Source organism: Ixodes scapularis, unplaced genomic scaffold (genome assembly GCF_016920785.2).
Source record: "Ixodes scapularis isolate PalLabHiFi unplaced genomic scaffold, ASM1692078v2 PGA_scaffold0__279_contigs__length_252992795, whole genome shotgun sequence".
Classification (NCBI taxonomy): Eukaryota; Metazoa; Arthropoda; class Arachnida; order Ixodida; family Ixodidae; genus Ixodes; species Ixodes scapularis.
In genome coordinates, this window is record NW_024609835.1 from 79,356,682 (window position 1) to 79,382,463 (window position 25,782).

Consider the following 25,782-nt stretch of genomic DNA (forward strand, 5'->3'; position numbering starts at 1 on the left):
GAATGAAATATGCCCGCGCAACCCTTGTGGACCCTTCCTGTATAAATAGTTTGATCGCTGAACTAAATTTCAGAGGCCAATCTCTTTTCCTTGTCATCTCGATCTTTTTGTTTTCCGAGGCAGCGGTGACAAACACTGTCGTCGAAAGGGGACTTTCATTGACTCTATCCCCTTGTTTTGTGTGATATAGAGCTCAAATAAACGCCATATGAATTACTTTCGCAACACGGTATGTACACTTTGTTATTAGTATGCCATTTTCATTCTGACACGACGCTATGTCACTGTCGAGCTATAACAGTTTGTGGGAGCTACGCGATGCCGATCCAACCTTTTTTTGCCGAGTGCCACGTCAGTATCGAGTTGCAATTGTAAAAGATCAGTCCTAAAGCGCTTACCAAGACGCGGTCTAACAGAGCGCGAATATAGCACTTCGATCAAACATGCGCGACCGCTCCAAGTGTGAGCAGGTACGTATTTGCATGGCTCTTGCTGGAAACTCTCGTAGTTCAAACGTATACCTTCTTTAACATCGGCTCACTCCTGCATTTCCGAGGTTGCGAAAAACGCTGTGGCGGTTTGTTTCTATCTACGTCGCTTTGCAAATGACTGGCACAGGGCTTTTAACAATAATGACAGTTGTGTTGACTTCGTAGCGATGGAGTTCATAGCAGTCAACGCAGCGTTTAAATCATGTTAGCGTCAATATATCACTGTACGGACACGAACCCGACAAGCGGTGGTGGAAAGGCCGCCTGTGTTTATCAGAAACAGCTTTAACACTAAACATTTACACACAGACAGGACAGGACATCCACAGACTGACGAGTAGTTAGACTGTGTTTGTTACTAAAAATCCGTGTGCTCTGAACTATGCCGAGCTCTCCGATTGGTTGTTCACATTGCTGAAGAAGCTGTCGCCATAGCAACAGCACTGGAAGTCGTTGTTTCTCCTTAAGAAATTGTAACGGTCATAACTTTCCTTTGCTCACTTAAGAATGCGTTTGTGAATACTGTTTTCGCCTCATCTTACGATGATCGTAACTTTACGAACTTCGTAGCTTAGTTGTTGTAGGTAAGAGGTTTTTTTATGAATCTGGCCTCTGGGAAATGTGTGCTAGCCTTTTGCAAAGCAGACTGGGCTGACAGGTAGTCATTCAGTGGTTATGTGTTCACGCTAGCTGGCCCTGCAATCTCATGAAGCAGCAGGAAACAACAAAGCACTGTGCTGTAAACCGTCAAAGCAGAGTATGTCGCCATGTGTTATGCTAAAAAGGAAGTTATGTGGCTACTGAACTTCACAAAGGAGCCTGGTGGACGTGAGCTCCTACAGGAACCACAGGTCTTCTAGCCGACAACCGGGGTGCAATTGGGCTGGCGTAAAATCAAGTCACGTCAGACAGAAGCAAGAACATCGATCTGAAGTACTTCTTTTTAAAAGAAAAGGTGGAAGAGGGAAAGCTGCAACTCCAGTACATTGAATTGTCGAGTAACTCTGCAGACCTCTTCACCAAACCCTTGAATGGAAGGATGACCCTCAAGCATTATGAACGTAGAGCTTGGACGTGAGGAGCATTAAGGGGAAGTGTTGGTAGTGTAATAAATCATTACGAGATGGCGCCACATACCCAGCGCTAAGGTCGCACAGATCCTTCCCCCTTTCTTTTTCATATTCCCATCACACACAATAAACAAGGTGGCAGCTTGACAGCTGTGTGTCGTCTTGTGGCTCACGCCAATCCACTCAATCTGCGTCCCCAGAAATGTGGTCACCCTACATACTCAACAAAACCAACAGAGGATATTGTTGCCCAAGTGCCTAGGGAACCCCAACTTTCTAAAGTCAGCGATAGCGTGCCAGCACTGATTACACCACTACCGAATTTGGAGGACATGAATCAAAAGCGTTGCCATGATGCAAATCGGCCAGTAGTTCTGAAGTATCTACCACAGAATTAATTTGCAAGCAGTGATCAAATGCCCACTTTTGTACCTGTGCCACTTGTGTCCATGTCAGTGCCTGTAAGGACATTGACGTGTGAGCCAAGATTGGATTGTACCAAAAAACAAAGGGAACCGACAAGTGACCACCCATATTTCAAGTAAACTGATTTTGTGTACTGGTAGCCACTTATCTCAGACCAGTATGTATTCTGAATTCGTAGATGACAAACAATCCTTTTCTCAGTGGGAGATATTTGTAACAAGCATAAAAACGAAACCAGGGTCAGTGGACTGACAGACCGACAAATGGAGTCAATACGCTACCTTATTCTCACCCCCTTTTAAGGGAAAGCGAGCTATCTACCTAATATGAAAAGCCTCTGCTACCCTTTTGACGGGACAGTACATATAAGAAGCACCCGGACAAGGTGGGGCGTAAATATTCCCCGTGACAGCTGGTGACTGAGTCTTGGACCAACCCTGATTGCTCCAGCTGAAGCAGTCTTGGGTACTCAGTTGCATCTTATCAGTACTCTGTCGGCCTGGAGGCAGTTTGAACATGAAATTGTTTCTGTCTTGTAACATAGCAACAATAGTATGAAGAAGAACCATATCAGAAAATGTACTGTCAGAATAAGAGTCTCGCCAGAGAGGTATGACTGTCTTCAAATTCTAACTAAAAGAGAGGACCCTGACGCGGTCTGAGCTCATTGCATACAGAATACGTGGCAATGTGCCATTTCCGAAAGACTTATGTGCAGAGTTACACTTAGTGCTGTCGTCGGCACTATGAACTAAAATAAAACAAGGCCGCCAAAAATAAAAAGATTACAGTCTAAGCTCATTATAACAGACCTGGTTACAACAGACATTTGGATATAACATACCGATTTGTGAAGTTCGGTTGGTTTTCCTCTATGCGCCATTGACTCAACTTCATATCTGCATACAACATACTCCTTTTACAACAGACCAAAATCTTGGTCAAAACCAAGGTCTGTTATAACGAGCTTAGACCGTATTTTGTTTCTGAAAAAATAGGAGCTGAGCACATAGCACAGCTTTTTTCTTGCGACTTCGAGTCGCCCTCAAAGAAATGTCCCAAAACATGTTTGAGAAAGGGCTAGACTATAGCTTCTAGCCTAGCTCTTCCTTGCAAGAAAAACATGTTTAAAAATTTGAGAAAAAGCTTTCTCATGCTTTTGGCTTATCTCTAAGTAACATCTAAAAGAAGCTAAATTACTAAGATTGCCAGTATTGTCTCATCTAAATTGCTGTGTTGCCACATTGCACATTTCTAATCAAACCACCTTGTAAAAAGCTAATTTTACATCTCTTAATTAGAAAAGATGGCACCCTCACCAGCTCTCCTCCACATAAACAAAAAAAGGGGTGATGGTGACGAATCCAACATCAGCATGGTCCCTATAAAGCCATTATGGCAAATTCAGAAGTCCTTACTTATTTTAGGGATGCACCGATCTGCATCTATGCACCAAGTAACTCCTCGAATCACAATTCCTGAACTCAGCATCAACCATTTTGTGCTAAATGCTCAATGCTGGAATAGCAATTTCTGCAGTGTTCCAATGATGACAACACTACTTGCACAAGCGTGTCGCTTCACTGGCATCCCCTTTGCACAAAAGTGTGTGCGAATGAGGCACAGGTCAAAGTCACCTGTTTACACAGCAGTATGGTTTTGCAGCACTGCAGAAACCACATTAGTCTTGACCATAGCACCCCATATGGGGGAAACCCTGCGGGTTTAGCACCAGAACAAGAGCCCACTTGGCAGTGGTAAAAGAAGGAGGAGAATGAGAGAACAAACATAGGACTAGTAAAAGTGTGGCAACCAACTGCAAAACTAAATGCCTCGTGATTACAGGCAACCATATGGCGATAATCAGGGGCTCCACCAAAGTAAGAAGTTTCTCAAGGATGCTTCTCTGCCCCCTCTGGCACAGTGCCCCTCCATGCCTGCCTCGCTCCTTTTCTCTCTCCTAGGTTTGGCGGCCAGTTTTAGCACTGACCTCTCAGGCTTTCCCCCTATATAGGAGCCTTGACACTGTAGCACAACAACACTGATGCTGAGTATAGGTGTGGTATACACGGGCGGCAAAGAAAAGCTCACCGGAGAAAAGCTCACTGCAAAAACCAGCAGATGCGGAGAAAAGCTCACCGACCTTTGAGCGGATGCGGAAAAAAGCTCACCGATTTTTTTTTTTTTTTTAATTCTTTCTTAGCTTAGCAGACAGGGTGTCAGACGTGGCAATTTAACACAATTAGAATTTGTCACTTCATTAAAATAACTGTCTTCTTTTTTGTAATAGTCTTAAAGTTTATTGGGCATATTTACTAATTCCCCAGAAATTAGTTATCACCCATTCTGTATATTAATGACTCCGCAAGTGTAAAATCTGAACATGGGAAACCTGTAAAAAAGACAACAACTTATTGACAGCTCGACAGTACACCGTCGGTAGCCCTGTCAGGTAAAGATGTTTGCTTTTTCCGAGCTATGAATAGCGGTGCGTGAACCATTTTCGCTCTAAGAATGTCTGGTGCCTGATAAGTAGGTGGTCTGTTGAAATAATCAGTGTAGGCTACGCTGTTTTCTTACTGTTATTTTCAAGATCCAACCTCCGGCTCAGACAAAAACACAAACACTGACACCTCACCACCACCACACTCCCGCATTGAGGCCAGGCGCCTGGCCTCGGTGAGGGGGTGTGGTGGTGGTGCGGGGGCTTGGACAGCAAGCACCAACAGGCCCCAACAAAGCAAGGAAGCTTGTCTTTGATTCGCTGTTGGCCTACATTAGAACGGCTGGTGTAGCCGGCCTCACATAGTTCTCCCTCCCCCTCCTCCTCCCCTTCTCCATTTCCCCCTCCCCTCCCCCTTCGCAGCAAAGCCTGCAACTGGCTGTGTCGTACCCTCCAATACCTAAATAAAACGTTTTCAACAACAACTAATAAAACTTTAGTAGTGAAAAGAGCTTCGTCCTGTCGTGTTAATTGTCTTCACTCCGTCTTCCTCATCTGAGCGGTTGTCATAATGTATAACATTTACCAAATCGCCCTTGCAGAAGACTATAGTTCTTACATACATTTTCTTTTTATTGAAAGCTGACGAATTTTAATGATAATAGATTGATATATGTTGCGCATGATCAAACAGCCTTATAGAAAAGAAAAAGAACCATTGGTGAGCTTTCTCCATATACGCTCAATGGCCGGTGAGCTTTTCTCCACATCCGCCAATTTTGTAGTGAGCTTTTCTCCAATATTCGGTATTCACACAAATACAAATCTGGCAGTTAAACACTGAGAGGCCCACCTACTGGCCATTCCTTGGAGCTCAAAAGAGTTGACTCACATTCCACCTCAACACCGATGTTCCTGCGAGCGCCCTCGCCCACGCTGTTGTCGGCGATGCAGTAGTAGGTTCCGCGGTCGTCCTTGGTCACATTGTAGATGTTGAGGACGTTGCCCTTGTACTCGGTGCCGCCGGTCGGGAGTAGGTCGTTGTTCTCTCTCCTCCAGAACACCCTGGGAGTCGGGTAGCCGCCAGCGTAGCACTCCAGGGACACATTAGTGCCCGTGCTGGTGACGATTGACCGGGTGCTGTTGTCCGAGATGATGGGAGGCACTGCAAACAGATGGCATGGTTAGGCTAGCCAAACATTACTGTGAAGACGATTTTGATGAATCCACCATCCTGTTACATCCTGTCTTATAAAGCACAACAACCAGACACTCATAATAAAAGGCTACAACAATATAAGTAAAATTCCGTGTTTACTGAGTTTATTTTTTGTGAAATTTGGTGGGTTGTTTTTTAGTTAATTTTCCGCTGAAAAATTGGGTTTTATCCGAGTTTATTTTTGCGAGATTCAAAAGTCCCTGAAATTCGGAGTTTAGTTTTACTGTGTTCTCAATTTTTCAAAAATCCAAATAAAGATTTTAAAAAAAGAAATTCCAAGGATACCTAAGCATTTCTTATGAGTTGTGAATGTGAAAGCATGAATGTCATTCTTCCGCTCTCTTAGTCTGTCTGCGGCGTACTGGCGTGGACAGCCACGTTTTGCTACTGCCAAGGTAGCGGCCGACGGACAAGCGCACTCTCGTGAAATGGCCGCGCCGCGCTGAGCTCGGCCATGCAGCCTCTCTGAAGTTAGCTCGTCTGGGCTCCGGGCCGCTCTGTGCACTGCGCCGCCATGGAGAGGGCTTCTCTGGTGGCGTTCCTTGGAACTATCCTACACAAGAACCAATGGGATTCTCGTTCCTTGAAACTATGACGCGCACCAGCCAATGGGAGCTTATCCATCAGATTTCTGCTACAGAAGACAGGCTTCGCTCCATTGGCACAAAGGAAAGTGCTGTTTAGCGCGGCTACAAAAGCTGATGAAGTCAGTTCGCTCTATGGGACAGTTAATGCTTTTCCATTAAAAAAATCTAGACATAAACATACCCTTAATTTATCAGAACTCACTTGCATAACATGACAATAATTAAACTCCTGGGCGTAGTCACTGGGAAGCATGAAAGCTTCAGCAGCCCTCCCCTCCTTTAAAATTAATGGGTTCATAGCCATCGCTGTTATAAAACACTACCCTTCCCCCCCCCTCTTCCTCTAAGAACACAAATAGTACAGTCTAAACTAGAAACCTAAACAATGGCTGTTGCTGCGACCCAAAGGTACTACGACCCGTTGTACTGAACGAACCTTGACGAGCTAAAACGTAAGCCCCCTCTTGTCAGTAGCCTGAAATTCTAAAGGAAACTATAAAGTGGCCCTTTCCTCAGGACCAGTGGCACTGTGCTTTCATAAAATTTATTTGTAAAATACTGCCTTTTTTCGCTTTCTGTTTCGCTGTTTTGGTTAAATCCAAATTGACAAAAATATTACTGCCGAGTGTTTTTTCTGATTTTTTTCAAATTTAATATAAGTTATAAAAATTATACATTTAAGTTTTCCTTCTTTCAAAGAACAATTGTTGACAGTAAAAGCCTGCCATCTAAAGTCAGAAATGCAGCCACTTTTTCTGAGTTTCGTAGTGCCTTGTCGCAATGAGTGCACCATGAAATGTGTATTTTTTTTGTTTGTTTTCTGCCTGCACTACAGTCTTGAAAGAGACCAGTAGTACAAATAAAGAAAGAGGGAAAAACTTGATATTCACATGAAAAACAATATATGGGACGTTCGAAAGACAAGAACGGCATTTGCTTTTACCCTAAAAGGATGAGGATCAAGTACCCTAATTTTAGGATGAGGATCAAGTACCGCCCATGACAAAATGCTGTATGAGGGGGAGAAGGGAGAGAAGGCCCCAGCAAAATGGATGGTTTTCGGAGGGGGGGGGGGGGGGGGGGCCAGGACCCATGGCCCCCCCCCACTCCCCCTGGCTATGTGCCTGGCGCCAGATGCCGAGAAGTTGAAAAAGACACTCCGCCATTCTCATTCTGTCGGTGACATTCACTTGACGTCACTCGCTAGGGGCACTGGCATCAACCACTCCAGTCACCATCTTCGAGGTCTCCTTGTATCCCACGTAGCTGTCGGTTGTCGTCTGGCCAGACCTTTCAGCGTGGTTTAGCAAGATTTTACGACTTTAAAGGGTCTTTTTGGGCAAAACTAGGGATTATCTAGTTTCACACGGTCGCAGTGGACAAGTCGTTAGCAGACTTGTCCACTGCGACCGCGTTGTTCTATCGGCTCCGTGCAGCACTCCGTTAAGGTGTTAACACTCCGTGTCGTGCACCATGCTCACGGCGGTAGCTCTTGTGCAAGAACTGTGATTTTTCTAATTTGGTGCTATGGTAGCACAGTCTATTTACTTTTTGTTTTTTTTTTGCTGGTTGTATTCCTTCCTTGTCTCTAGCAGAGAGTGTGTCGTCCTCTTTTTTGTGTCCTTCTTTTTCCTTCTTTTGGTGTTTCTGGTTTTGTTACGTCTGCAATTCACCAGCTGGCCTGTACTTTTAATCTTCTTTCAGCGGACTCTCTTTCTTTACTTCGGCCGTGTGACCCTGTTGCTTCATCGCCTCCGTGTCGTACGTCGTGCCTACTGCGTTCGTTCCTGTGCAAAAAGATACCGCACCGCTCACCGTGTACGCCGCTAAAGAAAATGTGGCGTATTTTTCGTTGGCGAGTGACACTTCCTTTTGAAGTTAAGGCTGTCGTCCTCTCACACCTGTTTGTCACCACTTTTGGGTGATGAAAAAGCCCACTTTAGCAAAGTTTTCATCTATAGGCTTTTTCCGCGTGTGGTTAGAGCATTCTACAACCGCGCAGTACACCATCGCTGAAACCATTTAAGTATAAATTGCATATAAGCAATTCGGCGAGCGACAAGACAAGCGACGGTGACCCATTTCCTTTCACTCCGTCACTTGCACAATGAGGCAAACCGCATGAAAGCAACGGGAGCAAGCGACCAAGGCGATGAGCAACGCTATCTAGAAATCCAAAAACCGAGCGACACAATGAGCAACAGTGAAGGCTGAACCACACGTAAGCTATTTAGCAAGCGCCGAGACGAGTGACGGCGACAGTGACGAGTCAGTGACAAGCGATGGAGATTCCTCACGGTCGCTTGTCGTGTCGATCGGTTTTTGGATTTCAAGAAATCGTCACTCATCACATTGGTTGCTTGCTCCAGTCGTTTTTATGCAGTTAGCCTCATTGCGCGAGTGACTGAGCGACAACGAAGCGGGTCGTCGTCGCTTGTTTCGTTGCTCGCAAGAAGAAGAAAATAAATGGTGCTATGGAGAATTTGGCAGCCTTGAAATGGCGCCGGCTACTCCAATCGTTGCTCGCAAAATCATTTACATGCGGTTTATAGTGGAAAAACCTCCGTCGCTCATTGCTGACTCTCGTCACAGACTTGCGGCTCATCTCGTTGCTCGCTAAATTTCTTACAGGTGGTTCAGCCTTTACACACGGTACTCGGCGGCAACAAGAAAATTAAAACAGCCGGCCCCCGAGATAAAGTTTTTTTCTCTCTTCAATTCAACGAAGCTTCTTCAACGATACGAAATTAACACACGCTACCAACGGACGCCTGCGTACCAAAGTCAGACAAACCGCGACACGAAGATGGCGCTCCCTGGCAATACAATACCTGCAGGATCAGTGAGTACCCCCTATAGGTACTTTGCAACCCTGCTCATTTCTTCACACTTTTGCTGCAGACGTTTTTCCCTCAAGAACCATAGTAAAACACAGTCCGCCTCCTTGCGGAGCATTACTAATGTCCCCCATTATGTAGAGAATTAGAATATGTGCAGGTGCATTTTAGATTAGATATATGTTATCTTATCAAGACGTGCACGCCTCAAATGCCAAAAGCATCGCTTCTTCCTCCGACAACCAAATCTTGCAAGAGCTACTTCGCTTTGAGTATGAAGAATGCGTTAAACTTGCTTTTTGTCTTGAGGTGAAAACGATTATAAAACGTTAATAAAAAGAGGTACCCATCCCATTTGGCAGAAGGAGGACGTTGGACGTACCTCTCACGTGGACCCAGACGTCGGCGGTGATCTTGCTGGTGGCACCAATGACGATCTGGCACTGGTACAGCCCAGTGTCTGTCTCCTGCAGCTTGGTGATCTGGAGCGTGTAGGTGCTGCTGGATTCGTCATGCCGAATGGAGAACCTCTGTCCTGGCACCACAATCTTGCTTCCAGTGGAGATGAACAAGTTGTTATTGCCTTCATTTAGCTTTACCCAGATTACCTGAAAGAAAGAGATACTACGGTCGACTCTCGACAGTTCGAAGCTCACAGGTACAGCGAAACACTTATATTAAGCATACTTCAAATTAAAAAAAAACACACACTCAAACCATTTTTTTTTTGTGCTATACTCAGCAGGAGAAGTTGATTTTTGCTTGCCTCTGCTAATGAAGATGTAGAGTTTTAACATTGCTCTGCAAATTGCAAACCTTTCTCGGGCCACATTTGTTAATGTCTTCACTAAAGAAAACATAAAATTGTAGCCCACGGTGCCACTAGCAGTTTCCACGTCAGCGGTACTTGGCCAGTTGGCAAAACATCTCGTAAGGTTAGGTGATGCCTCGCGGCACCGCGGCGCTCGGATCTGGTCGGAACAGAAAATGCCGCACAAAGCGCCCATGGCGCACCTTGCTCGTATGTTCCCTGCTTTAGTCGTGCGTCGCACTCATTCCCTCTTTTCTCCAACCGCGCACACAGAAGACGAAAGCGATGAGGTGAACACGGGTACAATTTATGCTTGATCAGCATAATCCCAAGACTTTTTCATGCTCCCAGAGTTGCCAGACTTCTCAAGCATGTACAAAGGTTCTTCGAATTAACCAGTCCAAGACGTTAAACTTATAATTACCACATATTTTTTTCCCAGGCACTTGTGTGTGTAATTATCGGGACCACGCCCCTGCTTCGAACTAGCCAAAACATTGAATAAACCGAATGAATTACCGAGAGTTATTGTATTTTTAACGGCTGGCATGGAATATGGCACTGCAACCCTTACACAAAGCTTCCAACCAAGAACCTCGGAAAGCCTGCTGACTTTCTCAGGCTCTCGCTAGACACATTTCTTATATGGTGGTTATGGTTTGATAGCTAGATGCCACAAATAAGAGCTGCATCAATGAACTTCCATATTTTAAATTATTATGTACACTGCAGTGGTGCTTCCAAGAAGTTTGCAAATTAGTTTTTTCTTTTTGTTTTTTCTTTAACAGTATTCAGAAGTTAAAGGGGGTTGCAAAAGAATTTTCAGGTAGTTAGATAATAAACACCACAAACTCCCAAATAAGCACCGTCTGGTGTACGAAAACACCCACACCGTTTCCCTGAGTGAGGTGAAAATACCAAACACTGCCCACCCCATCTAATTCAAGCGATGTTCGACGAGACTCCCTCCATGCCTTCCAAGGAGCGCAAGTTTGTCTGCTTCTTTTGCAAGGGTTTTGGTGACGTCAGAATGCCAACCTATGATTGGCTCTGATCGAAAGATAGTCGGTAGACATCAAAGCAAGCTGTCTTGATGTCTATCTACTATCCTTCAGTCAGAGCCAATCAGAGCTCGGCATTCTGATGTCATCACAATCCCTGTAAAAGAAGCAAACTTACACTCCACATAGCTTTTTTTACTGAGACTGCGATGTAGCAATATGTGCGATAAAAAATATGAGGAAAAGGGAACTGTTAAGTGATCAATGAAAAAAGAATAAGAGGTAAAAGTTGGCCAGGATGTTAACCTGAGACTCAGGTACAGAAACTTAAACTTTTCAAATTGAAAGGGACAAGCAAAAGAAGACAGACAGAAAAATGTTTGAAATGTCTGTCCAACTTCTGTTCATCATGCCTCCCTTCCACTTATGAAAGTTTCACTTCTCATACCCATCTCTGGTTATTTAACATCACGCTCAAGAGAGTTCATTTTCTGTTGTCTGCCCCTTCCACTTATGAAAGTTTCACTTCCCAAACCCACCTCTGGTTATTTAACATCACGCTCAAGAAACTCTTTAGACTTCTTATTTTGTTTTATAGATCAGCCTTCAATGTTTAAATGAGAGGATAATAATTCATATATGAGGATGAATGAATCAAGTTTGATCAAATAAAAAAGGATATTTGAAACTCGCCAAAAACACAATAACTGCAGAATCCAATTCAGTAGTAAACCTGGGTTCAGATTCCAGCTCAGCCAAATATTGTTTTTTGGAGGCTTTCAAAGTTTAATTTCCATTTGGTCAGCATAGTTCGTTTATCTGCATATTTGGATTATTTACTCTCCAGAGACCCCCAAAAAACAATGAATCTGCCCAATGAGAGCATAGTTAAATAAGTTAGGTTATAAACCTAATTTAACAAGAGTGAATAAAATTCTAATTTCATCTCATTATCATGGCCTATATACTCCGTGTCACTAGTTGTGTGCAGTGCAGGCGAAAAGAGAAAGGGCAAGCACTTGGAAGACGGGACGGAAGAGGAAAGCAATGGAAGCTGAGGGGAGAAAGAAACCTCTTCTCCACTAGAAAAGTTTGAGAGGAGAGGAGGTTTCTTTTTTTCTCCCCAGCCTTTCCAGTGCTTGTCCTTTCTCCCCTCGCCTGGCGTTGCCTTCAGCTGTACTGCACGCAACTAGTGACACGGAGCATAGAAGGGGTGGTATGACGACAGCTTGGGCATGGACGGGTTATCACCAGTGTTACCGACTGTTTTTTGCAAAACTCCCTACAGCAACTTTTAAAAAACTCTGCACGTCCCTACATTAACCACAAAAGTCCTTAAAGGGGCGATGCAACAATTTTCGTACTTTGCGCAAATACCACTTAGAACAGATCCCTGACGTTAACGACCTATGAAACACACGTTTGTTTTTCACTTCACGCAATAAAAGTCCCAGAAAAAAAATTTAAAAAAAACGAGCATCGTTCACCCCCCTCAACTCGCAGCCAGAACAAGCGATTATATGCCGCCAATGTTGATCATAGCCACGCGCTGGGGTTGGCGAAGCACAGGACACGCGCTGAGTTCCAGGCACTGTTATGGCTCGGCTTGTCGTCATTGCAGCGATTGGACACGGGCCACTACCCGAATGCTTCCCGAGCTAGTAATTATCACAAGCCCAAATCGAGTGCCCACGTAATGCTCGGGTCCAATCTATGAATCGCATTCAATATTGTCATTGGGCTGTACTGCCATCCCCACAGTACGTCATCAAATTTTGCAAAGGAGAGATTGAATGAAAATGATTGCTTTTGTCCTTGAAATTACACCGCAACAAAAGAATTTCTTGGCCAGAGACATTGTGTGCGAGTACCCCTGAGTCCCACTAGTGCCAGTAAGCTTGTGTAAAGTGAAAAACATTCCAATTGAATATCGTTGCACCGCTCCTTGAAATGTGTCCCTACTTATGGGAAAACTGCCCGGATCATAAACAACACAATTAAGCACACTCTTGCAACCGAGTACGGCCGAGAGAGACGAGACTTCTTAAAACCTCTTAAAATTTCTTAGGACGAGAGAACACACTGGCACGCTGGCGCCATCTATGTGATGACCCTGGAACTGCCTTCCACAAGAGTGAAGGTTTTGCGGGATTTCCGAGGTCAAATGTGCGTAATACCTATGATAAAGGCTCGTTTATAACGTTGACAAAAGTTTTTCAAACCAAGAAAAAATAATGCGCGAGAGAGATAGAAAATATGCTAGACCACAAAGTTTACAGCGCTACCCAATAGATGGTGCCAGTGTGTCCTCTCCCTTTAAGAGGTTTCAAGGAACCCAGTTTTAACAGGTCGCAAGAGTGTGAACGCGCCTTTAGAAGCTTCAGATGTGCTACTGCTTAGTTCTGAAATAACTACAGTTTTGTTTTTTAACAGTGTGTGAGGAACATTCCTTCAATTTGACATTTTAATTACTTGCCTGTGAAAGCACTGAAAAGCCCACAAATATATGGAGATGAATGGCACCAGCAACCAGGAACGGGCCCCATTTCAAAATCAAAGTTTAGAAAAACAGAAATTATGAATATGATAACAGCAAGCCCTAACCTTTGGCATCCGGTGCAGACCACCATTGCTATACCTGGACAGAGACTGAGCATTCGAAGATGAATAGTCTATTTTTCTTGTAAAAAAAAGAAAGAAAAAAAAAAAAAACTTTTTTTGGGGTAATGCTGAATATTGTTAACATACCGTAAATGACTTATTTTTCACGGACTAAATATTTTGCGATTACAGCGCCGTTCACACATATTCAACCGAGTAAGACCGAGAGAGACCAGACCGGTTTTTAAGCCTCTTGCGACGTCTTAGGACCAGCTCCACTAGAGCGCATCCGGTCCTGAGACGTCGCAAGAGGCTTAAAAACCGGTCTGGTCTCTCTCGGTCTTACTCAAGTGCATATGTGTGAACGGCGCTTTAGGTCAAAGCTGAAGTTTTAGAATCATTCGCGGGTTCTAATTTTCATGTCTCGGTGGGCTCTCAATATAGATTTTAATGGGCGCGTCCAGTCACCTCCCTTGCCTCCGAACGGAGTGACTTGAGTCAGAGCTCTCTGAATTTTCTCATCGGAAATCATCACCAGTCAGGAAATAACGTCATCTTTAGCTCCTTTGACTCTACGTGCACCGTCTCAGGACTCGGTGCTTCAAAGCTTGACTCCGAAGCCCCAATGTTACGTGCACCGGAAGTGACTTTTAGCTGTCTAGTGGAAGGAGTCAGTGACTCCTTGACTCCGAACCGCTATTGAACGCGCTTAATGTGTTTACATTTTACCGGAATCATTCGCGGGACCTATTTTTTGCTCATTGTAGGCGATTCCCGAAATTTGCGAAAATTAACTCATTTACAGTAATACACTCACATTCAGTTTATCACCACCAATGCTAGGGCCTGCAGTGAAGAGAAAAAGCTATAAATTACAACATACTATTTTGTTTATCAAACAGTACTTTTGTTTTGGTGCTGGCAATGTTTTGCAACATCCCTTTCTCTCTCACAAGTTCTCATCCAATGCAGAAAAAAAAGTTCTCAAAGCTCAAATTTGAATATTGTGAAAACTGGGCTTACTGAAAGCAAGAAAGGCACTAAATTGTTGTTTATGATGACTACAAACATAATATTAAAACAGGTTTACCAGCAATATAAGTACATTGCTAATGCTTCCCACTTTTGAAAACCGTTCTTAAAAGTTGGATGAAAGTTATGGTAGACTTACAGAATACTCAGATATATATTGAACAGAACACTCAAGGTCCACAGTGTCCCCAATGTTGACGACCCTTTCTTGGCTGATGGACGAAATCACAGGGCTCTGTTGGCAGGAGGCTGCAAAGATAAAGACAGGTACAAGGCACACAATCAATTTTAAATTCTGTAGAAACCACCTACATAACAAAGAATTCATTGTAGGAAACAGCGCGAAAAACACGAGGACGAAGAAGAAATACAGGGGACAGTGCTCGTCCCATGTATTTCTTCTTCGTCCTCGTCTGTTTTTCGCGCTGTTTCCTACGATGGATTCCCACCAACTCGCCCAACTATCCGTTCTTCTAAAGAATTCATTTCATTGAACCGAGCTACCAAATGTTACTTAAACAAACTGCTTTAGCAACAAGTGGGCTGCCATTACCGGGAGGTTAAGATTTCAGTACTTCTTTTTTAATACATATTCCTTGGACTAACTTCAAGAATAAGGAAAAGAACAGACAGTGCATGTGGAACGGTACAACTAGACAAAAGTGCCTTGGACACCAACCCCAATCATTTCTTATTATTTATAAAAAGCTAGAATCCAATGTCAAGAGGCCATTCCAAAAATTCTTTGCTAGAGTGTCCTGTATTTGTTGACAAGAACAAATATATTCAATCAAAACCAAAGGTCCAGCCCAGAGGAATGTGGCAAAGAAAACTCCTGAAGTCAGGTGAGCAGTTTCACATACCATACCTATGCATTCAAGTTCTCTTTAAATCATCATATTCTATATGTTCAGGCAGTCATACAAATTATATATTACTGATTCGATTAGATTTATTAATGAGGCTGTGGACGGCTTATATTAAATATCGAAATTTATGTTAGCCAAAATTTGTTCGCAACACCTCTTATACCGCAGCTATTGAAGACTTATCGAATAACATCACTGATCATGGATCACGCCAAATAATGAAATGGTTGGAAAGAACAGCGACGTTTTTCACATATTTCCAAATTTCTGTGGAGGTACTGAATCCCATTACACAGCATGAAAGCTACAATTATGCACACCTTCTGTAGCTTGCAACACACACAAAAATAAAAATCAGTAATTCCCCACAAGATATGAATCATTCAAGCGGGCGCCACAGTTTATCGGAAACATGGACATCAATGGAACAAGCAACTAGAAAAAAGATGGGGCATGTGAATGTTGTGGTCGTTTCTAGAGATAATGAAGAGCAGGAATCCTACTAAATTGATGAAAAATGAAAGTTCATCCATCATGTTGTTAGGATAGGCTTGTACTTGATGCAAAGATTCGGTAAGACTTGTGCCACTGTAGCAAGTTTGTTCAATTGCTTTGAGAGACGGGATTAAATACGATAGTTCTGAAGCGGGCCTGCAAACCATGCGAAAAATCCTGGCCAAATCTGTATACCTCCACATATGCTATACACACATATACACACACGCGGCATCTAATATGCCATTTGTTATTTGAATGTGCCATAAATCTAGCAAAGTAAAAAAAAAAAAAAATTACAGCAGTATTTTGGTTATAGCTGGCAAAATTGTCATAAACAATGAGTTTTTGAGTTGATAAATCATTGTGCTACCATTTATGTACCGAGACTCATACCGCAACTTCCGACCGATGAGAGTCACTGAGGCACCACACGTGTGGGAATTCTGCTATGGTAGGGACGCTGTTCACTCGGTCGTATATATTCTGCCTCTTGCTTTTGCACCTATGTTTTCACCAGGTCACCCTCGCCAAACGTGTGCGCTAATACCAGCAAAGTAGGAAGGACTCGTACTTGTCATAAATTTTCATAAAATACTTCAGCTCCAATAACCTGCCTTAAAATGACACAGGTCTCGTCACTGGAACTGAGCACTTTGGGCAATGCAGTACAACAAATATCCTGCCCTACATTGATTTTTTTTTTTATTCAGAACGTAAAAGCATGTCTGGCATGAGCTCTTCGCTCTGACTAGTGCAATGTTCCCATTGTGTTACAAGCAATTCTTGTTTAAATTCTTTGTGCAATCACACATACTGTAACATCCTGAAATAGCCCAGAAAGAGTGAAAGCAAATCAAGCGAAAATATGGAGTAAGCTAAAGGTTTGGCATGCGATCAAAAAAAGTTGAAGAAATGCTAGTTTTAGATTTTGTGACCTGCGAAACTCGTGATGCAGGGAGGTAGTGATGCACCAAAGATTACTGTCATTCCCAGTCAGCAATGTTTTGCGTATCTCTGGTCGGTGTCACCATTGACCAGGGCCCTGCAATTACTAGTAGAAGTGGGCTATCTTTGGGTGTTTCTTAAAAGTAGCAAATCCTACGGAAAAATTTAGGTGGGTTATCTTTAAGGCCCCCCCCCCCCCCCCTTGTGGGGCACCCCTCTGGATATTTCCATATAAGCATTAGTAGCATACAAGGTACAATCGCATTAATTTCCACACAAACAGACGTGTTTAATTATTTTTTATATTTTTTTTAAGTAAGTGCTACAGCCCAAATTTGATCACAGAGTACCTGAGAAAGAGAATATATTCTGCATAATGCGTCTCAATGGAGGTGAGCAGATGACACTCGAATAATAACTCCGTGCAAACATTCGAAAACCATGACCCGGCCTTGGAGCCACGGTAATGCAAAGGTATTCAAGCGGAACAGGCGCATCATTTGAATTGATTAATATTCAGTCGTAAAGTCGAGTCACGTTACCCAAAGCTCAATCGCACGCCCGATGTGCGCAAACAAATGTCGCTGCGCGCCGAAAGCTTATGATTCATCGCCTTAATTCCCAGTCGCACAAGGAGAGAAACGCAAAAAGAAAGAAAGAAAAAGCATAACTCCATGAGCGCCTGGTAGATCGACGACACGCCCCGCAAATAAACAAACACGCAGTAGCGTTTCCGAGTCAAGCAGCAGAGTAACAGCCTTCCCATCAAACTACACGCAAGGCCACCATTCCGCTGAGTCACCGGTCCGTCCATCCCACCTCCAGTCATCTATCTGGCTGGAGTGCCTCGCGCTGGTCTCTCTCTCGGCGTTTCACTCTCCGAGATTGAGCTCGGCCGCCAGACCACCTACAGTCAGAGAACGCTCAGCGAGGTGTAAAATTGCCGTCCATCGCTTCTTTCCCCCCGTGGCTGATGCGCACGGTGATTAGAAAGTGTACCGTAAGACAACAAAAGAACTTGGGGAAGGGGGGATCGTGCTGGCGGTGGCGGCTGTGGCTCGAAGCCGTGCAAGCAAGCATGCACGCCTTCGGTCGGTGGCCGTGCCGCGGTGGGGTTGTTGCGTGTTGCGGCGCCTGGTGGGCACACTCACAGGCGGCTCCACGCGTGTCGGAGGACAAATTGAACAGCTCGCGAGAAGGTGCACCGCCGTTGAATCCTCCCCTTCGACTTCTTTGTGGAAGCAGCTGCATCGACCTGTGGCTGCTGTGACTGCAGCTGCTTACGTGCGATAGACCTTCCCGTTTTTCCTGATGCGATTATCTTTCTTTTTTTTTTTTTTTTTTTTTCTTGTTAATTGTTATCATAACGAAGTTCGGTGAAATGTACGAGTGCCTTCATACTTTTGTGAAGAGAAAGTAAAGGGCAAAAAAGGTTACAGGCACGTAATCCTGCCTGAGCGGCCAAAACTGATAGAGACCTTTACTGGGAGTGGAATAAGAAGTCACGGCACTATACTTCGTTTCACCTTCAGTCCGAGCGCAGCGGACGCTACGAGCCATCCCAGCCAATCCAGCGCCGGGAGAGTATCACGTGACCTTGGGGTTGGGCGGAGCGACCATAGAATTATTATAATGTACGCTAGAGGTTCAACTGGCGCTAGTGTCTATGCGACTTCCGGGGGGCAAATTGAAGCAGACAGCAACCAGTCTACTTTTGCGGTGCTCCCGTGCATTCCTATGGGAAAACGCGCGTGAAATTTGCCTCTGCGCCGGAAAATAACACGAATGGCTTTTATTATTTCGGTTGTACCGGATAGTATGTACATTTATTAATGCTGTAAAAGTGTAATTGCTTTAATTACAGCAATTTTCTTTACCAATAAACGATGTTAAGCTTCGCTATATTTCAGACCCAAACCTATGTTCCATGGCAGGTATGTAAAAACAAGCGACGATTCTAAGCAAACTAACGATCGAAAAGAATGTAGAGTGTGTTCAAGGTTCGCTAGCATTGCGGTGGCGCTTATATATTGCTAATATGCCCGTCCTGTCACTCTATGAAAATGACTTTGTCGTGCATCTTTACGACGGTTAAAAAACATTCGAATGTAAGAAATAAAGTACGTGGACTACGAAAGGTGTGCTTTTTTTATTATTTCCTATGTCGGGCAGTTCTTATCGGGCCCCTGTTCACTGACTTCTCCCTATTTGCAAAGATTTGGAGCGTGCGGTTGATGATTTGAACCCAGAACATGCATCTTCGCACATAGCCATGAGCAGAAAGAATAAAGCAGTACTTATTTATTGCAAATCGGACTATATTAGGTGGCTTTCAATTTATTTTTATCGCCTGCATGGACAAGGAGTTACTTATCCAATGTTACTGCGTAGTTCTTGCCGTCTCTCTTGGTTTTCCACATGTCCTTCGTTCGTTTGACACGTATATCCATATGGTGGAAAGCGCCGATGCCATGTTCGCGCTAACAGTGTCCGACAGTGCACATAAATACACGTACGAAGCCGTTTTAGCACCGTTTTTAATCCGATGAATTTGAAAGAAAAACGCCGTAACTGACTAATTATTTCGTCGGTCTGACTGAGAAATGTTCCAAGCTTCCTAGTACGTACGAATTATTCGTGATGTTTGCTCTTATATTCGAGCGAGGAGAGAAAATGTACTCGCTTTTTCCCATAGAAATGCATTACCGGAACTCAATTTCCGACTGGTTGCTGTCTGCTTCAATTTGCAGCAGCACACTAGCGCCACTTGAACCTCTAGCGTACATTATAATAACTCTATGGGAGCGACACGCGGAGCTCGAGATCACGCGATACTCCCCCGGCGCTGGATTGGCTGGGACGGCGCGTAGCATCCACTGCGCTCGGACTGAAGGTGAAACTAAGTATAGAGAAAGACAATTCTCATACTATGGCCCGTCGAGTGAAGGTGAATGAAGTAAACACAGCGGGGAAATCGGTTTCTCAAGGATACTTTAAGAAACCAATAGTACAGAAGTTCTCACAGGCACGTCGCCATTGGGGGGGGGGGGGGGGGGGGCATGCGGCCCGGCCCCCCCCCCCCAAATTTTTGCATTTTGCTGGGACCTCCTCTCCCCCCTCCACCTCATACAACATTTTGACATAAGCGCCCCCCCCCCCCTCCCTCCCTCCCTCCCTCCCTCTCCCCCCCCCCCCGAAACAAGATCCTGGCTACGTGCCTGGGTTCTCAACCATCTATATTTCGCGGACCCCTTGTGGATCGGCGGAGATGATGAAGGACCCCGTTCGTGGTGGAAAGAGGGAAAAGGTACACGTGAAATATAAAAATGAGTTAATAAATGGACATGACTATGGGCTAGTGTAAAGCAGACTTCTCTTATTGAGATACACACGAGAAAACTCGCCCGAAAGCAGGAAAATTTTTCTCGATCTGAAAAAAAGACAACTTTTATTGCCATGCTTGACTGATGAGGCAGGGCTTCGCGGACCCCAAAGGATCAGCGGACCCCCATTTAAGAACCACTGCATTAGTAAATCGTAGCGCGATACGCGCTACGATTTACTAATGGTCATATGTAATGCGATTGCTAAAGAATATTTTTTTTCTTTTTCCGTGGACGAATTTAATAAGCATTCTACTCCTAAATGATTAAACAGCATTGTGGGTCATTGTGCCATTTTCAAAAGAAAAACGTGTAGAAGAAAAAAAACATTGCACAACTACACTACGATTTTTCTTTTTTTCTAAGATTTTTATTACTATGAAAAGTGGCGGATTTTGTGAATGATAGGTTTTGCTAGCGATAATTTCTGTATGATGTCTCTTTGTGCACTTAAAAGCAGGCCTTTTTCAAACTGTGCTGTGTACAGGCACGTAGCCAGGGGAGGGGGGGGGGTTGCTCACGGCCCCCCCCTCATACAGCATTTTGTCACGGGCGGTGCCTGCCCCCCCCCCCCCCCCCCCAACCCCCCGAAACAAAATCCTGGCTACGTGCGTGGGTGCGTATGAGAACTTTTTTTTTATGTGCGGATTGTGCTTCAGGTGTGGACTATAGTCAGGAAAATACGGTACATTTAATCCCCTTCATATTGCCAAAATAAGCGTCACAGACCCCCACAATCTCATTTGATGGTTTCGAATTTCACGCCAACAAAGAAAAACAAAATTTTGTCTTTGTTATTTTTTCATCAGGCGGGCTCATCCTTTCCAAGCTTTACTTAAAGAATATGCCACCAAATTACACCTGTGCTAATTTACATCACAATATCTTAAAGGAGGACCAGCAGAAATATTCTTCCGCCTGGCGGAAAGTCCTCCTCGCCCTCTTTCTTCTTTTATTGTAGCACGGCGAGGCGAGGGGAAAGGTCTCCTTTTGCGCCGGCTTCTTCTGAGAGGATAAGCCGAGAAAATCCCCATTCTGAGCGACGGGCGATCGGTGCGGCAGCAGCGACCTCGTGACTTAGAGGTAGCTTCAGCTCCTATCGCGTAATCTGCCCCATTTTTTGGCGCTCACCAAGCCTAGCCCCTCGGGTGTAGGTTTTACGGAACTGCAAGGCTGCGCCCGCGCAGTCATTGAATTTCCGCTTTCGAAGGTCTTTAGTTTAGCCCGTGGCAAAGTAAACGCGTACTTGAGAGCTGCGATGCATCCCCGCACCCATTGAAGGAACGTTTCATAGATATTTTCGGTTGATCAAGGAGCTCAAAACACATGCGCGAGAAGTGGTGACTTGAATATGTAAGGGTGACTCACATCTTCACAAAACGTTCCATCTTGAAAAAAACGGCTTATCACGCTCAAACCTGCCTCAAATTGGGATCGATGGAGAAGAGAACGATGTACCAGGCGCGGGCATCTTCTTGGAGGTCTCTGTTTTCTAGCAGCGAGCACAAACATTGTGTGCGTAACTCACACTATATGATGGCCAACGAATGTATGTGACATTTATATTTATGCATCCCAGCAACCACATGAGGTGAGAAGGCAGCTATGGTGTGTGTCGATACTAAAAAGTTCTAGTGGATCGTCTTTAGCTCTTGGATAACCGCACCCTACAACAATTTATAAGCTATAACCTTTCTGTGAGCATTTTTGATCGAGTGCGGCTATCGAAGCGTCCGATGTTATAGTTAAACGTTGCTTAAATCGGCGCTATAGCACGTGCTGCCACTTTAAAGTATTTCTGAGGCATTAAAAATAAAAAATAAAAAATCAACTGTAGCCTTTTTTTAACATAATACGCGTTTGTAATTTGTCTGTGCAAACACATTTTAGTTAGCACGGACAAACTATTGCCGGTCTTTCTGATTTTGTTTTTTAGAAATAAATGATATTTAGAAAACTGTCAATGCAACTATCCAACCTAAGTGGCAGAGCTCAGTGCTAGACAATACATGTTGCTGGGCAGAAATAGTAAAAAGCGCCGATGTCGCATTCGGGCTAAAAGTGCCACGTAATGCACGCGTACCGCTACAAGTGCGTCCGGGCATTTCACCGAACGCCGTTTCATCGAATGCCGTATCATCGAATGCCGTTTCATCGAAGCCGTTTCATCGAACGCCGTTTCATCAAACGCCGTTTCATAGAAGCCGTTTCATCGAACGCCTTTTCATCGAACAATGTTACAGTCTGTAATACTTTGGAGTTTACTTTAATTTTTATACACAACTTCATCTCATTCTCTCTTTTTTTTCTTCTTTTGTTTCTGCTTTTATATCACTGGGTGCAGTGGCGAGATAAGTTCCATCGTGAACATATCCTGCTTCGAGAAGAAAGCCTCCATGAAACAATGACCCCTCTCCATGTCACATGAAACAATTAAAAATGAGGCAAAAACAGAAAGCACAGACGCTTAAAAGTGTTTTAAGTGTCTGTCCTTTATTTGCAGCGTCGTGGTTTCAGCCATGTATGTACATGAGTAAGGCTTTTCAGTAAGTCGCATACCCAATTGTTTTTATTTCTTTTTATGCCAATTGCTTTTATTTTTAGTAGTTTGACACCACCTTCAAAAGAATTTCTCAAGTGACTACCTTAGTCTTAACAAATGCAAGGTGAAACATCTATAAAGCACTGTTATGCCCCAAAACTCGGTACAGAGCCACAACTGAGAAATTCGATGAAACGGCCCTTGGCGATTCGATAAAATGGCGTTCGATGAAACGGCGTTCGATGAAGTGTCCGTTCATTCGGTGAAACGGCTTTCGATGAAATGGCGAAAAAGTGAGGTTCAGGCTTGGTCGGAGATTGCTACGGTTACACACGTACGCTTTTTCAGTTCTATCTCGCATAAATAAGCTTCTTGCTCAAATAAACAGGGGCATCTGACTTTTCGCTCATCTTGGCCTTTTGCGCGACTGTTAACAAGTTCTAAAACAGACAAAGCAAAAGTGATTTAATTAGCTCAGGATTATAGGTTGAGCGAAATATTTACAAAGTTCAAGGTTCCCTGAGTCGTCTCTTGTATTCAATTCCCCCTCCCCTCACCACCACTTCCTTCCTCTAAATAAACAACGTAGATTATTTTATGAACCACCAGTAATAGAGCGTACTCACAAAACGTCTATTTGGCATAAGAAAGCGTAAGAAAGGCCTTGTTTAAATGTTCGAGCAATGAACTTGTTTTCTTACTGTGCGTGACACAGCTAGCACGAAACACAATATTGACATTTTTACGCAAGGGCCATGCAGAATTTAGTGTATAAGAACAAATTTATGCCTCGTAAGTTGGTGCCCAGCGGAAGCACTCTTTACCGAATTGCTTGTTTAAAAATAACAACTTTTCAAACATAAAAATAAAACAAAATAACACCACTTTTTTGGGGACCACTAAATTTACTGATTTACTATGTTAGCGTTGATTGTGCAGCGGTATGTGTACATTACGCGACACTGTTAGCGCAAACACGACATCGCGCTTTTTGCTATTTTCCCCAGCAGTATCGACTCGCACTAAAATCTACCGCTTAGGTTGGATACTCGCATTAACAGTTTCCTAAACATCGTTCTCTTCTAACAAAAAAAAAAAAAAAGTGGGAAACACCGGTGATAGTTTGTGTTAACTGCGTAGCGTAGGGTACCTAAAAGTTTTTTTACAATGTTAAATACAATTCTGTGTCACGTTAAAAAAAAAAATTGTCTGCTTTTGCCTTAGTTTCTTTGAGACACCGCAAATACTTCGAAGTGGCGGTCCGTGCTATGGTACCGATACAAGCAACGTTGAACCATAACACGACACGCTAGACTCGTCAAAAAGGGTTTTAATATTGTCTTTTCGCTCCATAGCCGCACTCGATGAAGAATGTAAACAGCGAGTCTAGCTTACATTTCGTTGTGGGGTACGGACCGTATATGGTTATCTAAGTGGCTAAAAGCGACCCACTAAAACTTTCTAAAATTCACATCCACCCTTGATGCCCTCTCACCTCAGGTGCTTGTTGGGAATGTGTAAATATGAATTTCATACATTTTGCTGGCCATCATGTTCTGCGAGTTAGGCACACAACAGGGCATTTTAGTAAATCGTTTTCAAAGGTTTCAGGCCACTTCAGGCGCGCGCTTCAGAGAATGCATCGAAGTGGCAGCGCGAGCTCCCGCTAAATATAGCGTGGCCTGAAAACATAGTCTGCTAAAGTTCTTTAATAATTTGTGCTCGCTCCTAGAAAACAGAGACCTTCTAGAAGATGCCCGCGCCTGATACATCGTTTTCTTTTCCATCGATCCCAATTTGAGGCAGGTTTGAGCGTGATAAGCCGTTTTTTCTTCAAGATGGAATGTTTTGTGATGATGTGAGTCATCCTTACATATTCAAGTCACCACTTCTCGCGCATGTCTTTTGAGCTCCTTGATCAACCGAAAATATCTATGAAACGTTCCTTCAATGGGTGCGGGGATGCATCGCAGCTCTCAAGTATGCGTTTACTTTGCCACGGGCTAAACTAAAGACCTTCGAAAGCGGAAATTCGGTGACTGCGCGGGCGCAGCCTTGCAGCTCCGTAAAACCGACACCCGAGGAGCTAGGCTTGGTGAGCGCCAAAAAATGGGGCAGATTACGCGATAAGAGCTGAAGCTACCTCTAACTCACGAGGTCGCTGCTGCCGCACCGATCGCCCGTCGCTCAGAATGGGGATTTTCTCGGCTTATCCTCTCAGAAGAAGCCGGCGTAAAAGGGGACCTTTCCCCTCTCCTCGCCGTGCTACAATACAAGAAAGAAAGAGGGCGCGGAGGACTTTCCGCCAGGCGGAAGAATATTTCTGCTGGTCCTCCTTTAAAGGAGCTGTGCAACAATTTCAGGGCTTTGCTTAAATAATTGTGGAAGTTGATGCCTGACACTTCTGCAGTGAACTACAGAAAACAGATTTTGCCTGGATACCCTAGTTTTTACTTAAAAAAATGAAAAAGATCCAGGTTTTTGCCGCCTCTCAACTCGTGCATCGTCTTCCGGGTCACGTGCACAGTGACGTCACTAGAGTAGGCGCGGAGTTCCGGAAAAGTTCTCTCTTTAGAGCCATCAGCGAGCAGCGAGAACTCATCCGCTCGCGACCGCGTGACCACCCGTCCTTGCCCGTCCGGCGCTGTCCCCCTCCCCCTCCGGCTTCTGGCAGCTGTTCGCGGTTTTGTGGACCTAGGATAGATGGCGCCACTAAAACTCCGTATAATAAAAGTTTTGTCGATGATACCAGGGTGTTGACGCATTCATATATATGTTGGAACGACAAGATTTATAAAAAAAAGTTACCTTTTATCGAGCAGGTATTCGCACAACTTGCTACCTTTCTTACAACGACCCAAGTGACGTCACGCCGCTTGTTTCTCATGGCCGCCGCTCGTGGCTGCAGGTCGAGAAATATTCCAAGTTTTGCCTCGCTATTACGCGGCGGAATCGCAACATTGCGATGAAAGGAGGTGTGTTTTCTGCTATTTGTGACACAGTGAACAATATCAAAAGCAGAAAATG

The 25,782-nt window shown here is 44.2% G+C and overlaps 1 protein-coding gene across 1 annotated transcript in view; it reads right to left on the reverse strand.

Moving 5' to 3' along the window:
• Positions 1 to 25,782, reverse strand: part of LOC8027178 (lachesin) — a 73,048-nt gene that overhangs the window by 22,509 nt on the left and 24,757 nt on the right. Inside the window, exons 2-4 of the mRNA XM_029976677.4 lie at positions 14,658 to 14,767; positions 9,456 to 9,681; positions 5,323 to 5,595 (exon numbers count right to left, since the gene is read on the reverse strand). Coding sequence (XP_029832537.3) covers positions 5,323 to 5,595; positions 9,456 to 9,681; positions 14,658 to 14,767 — 609 coding nt within the window. The remainder of the gene's footprint in view (positions 1 to 5,322; positions 5,596 to 9,455; positions 9,682 to 14,657; positions 14,768 to 25,782) is intronic.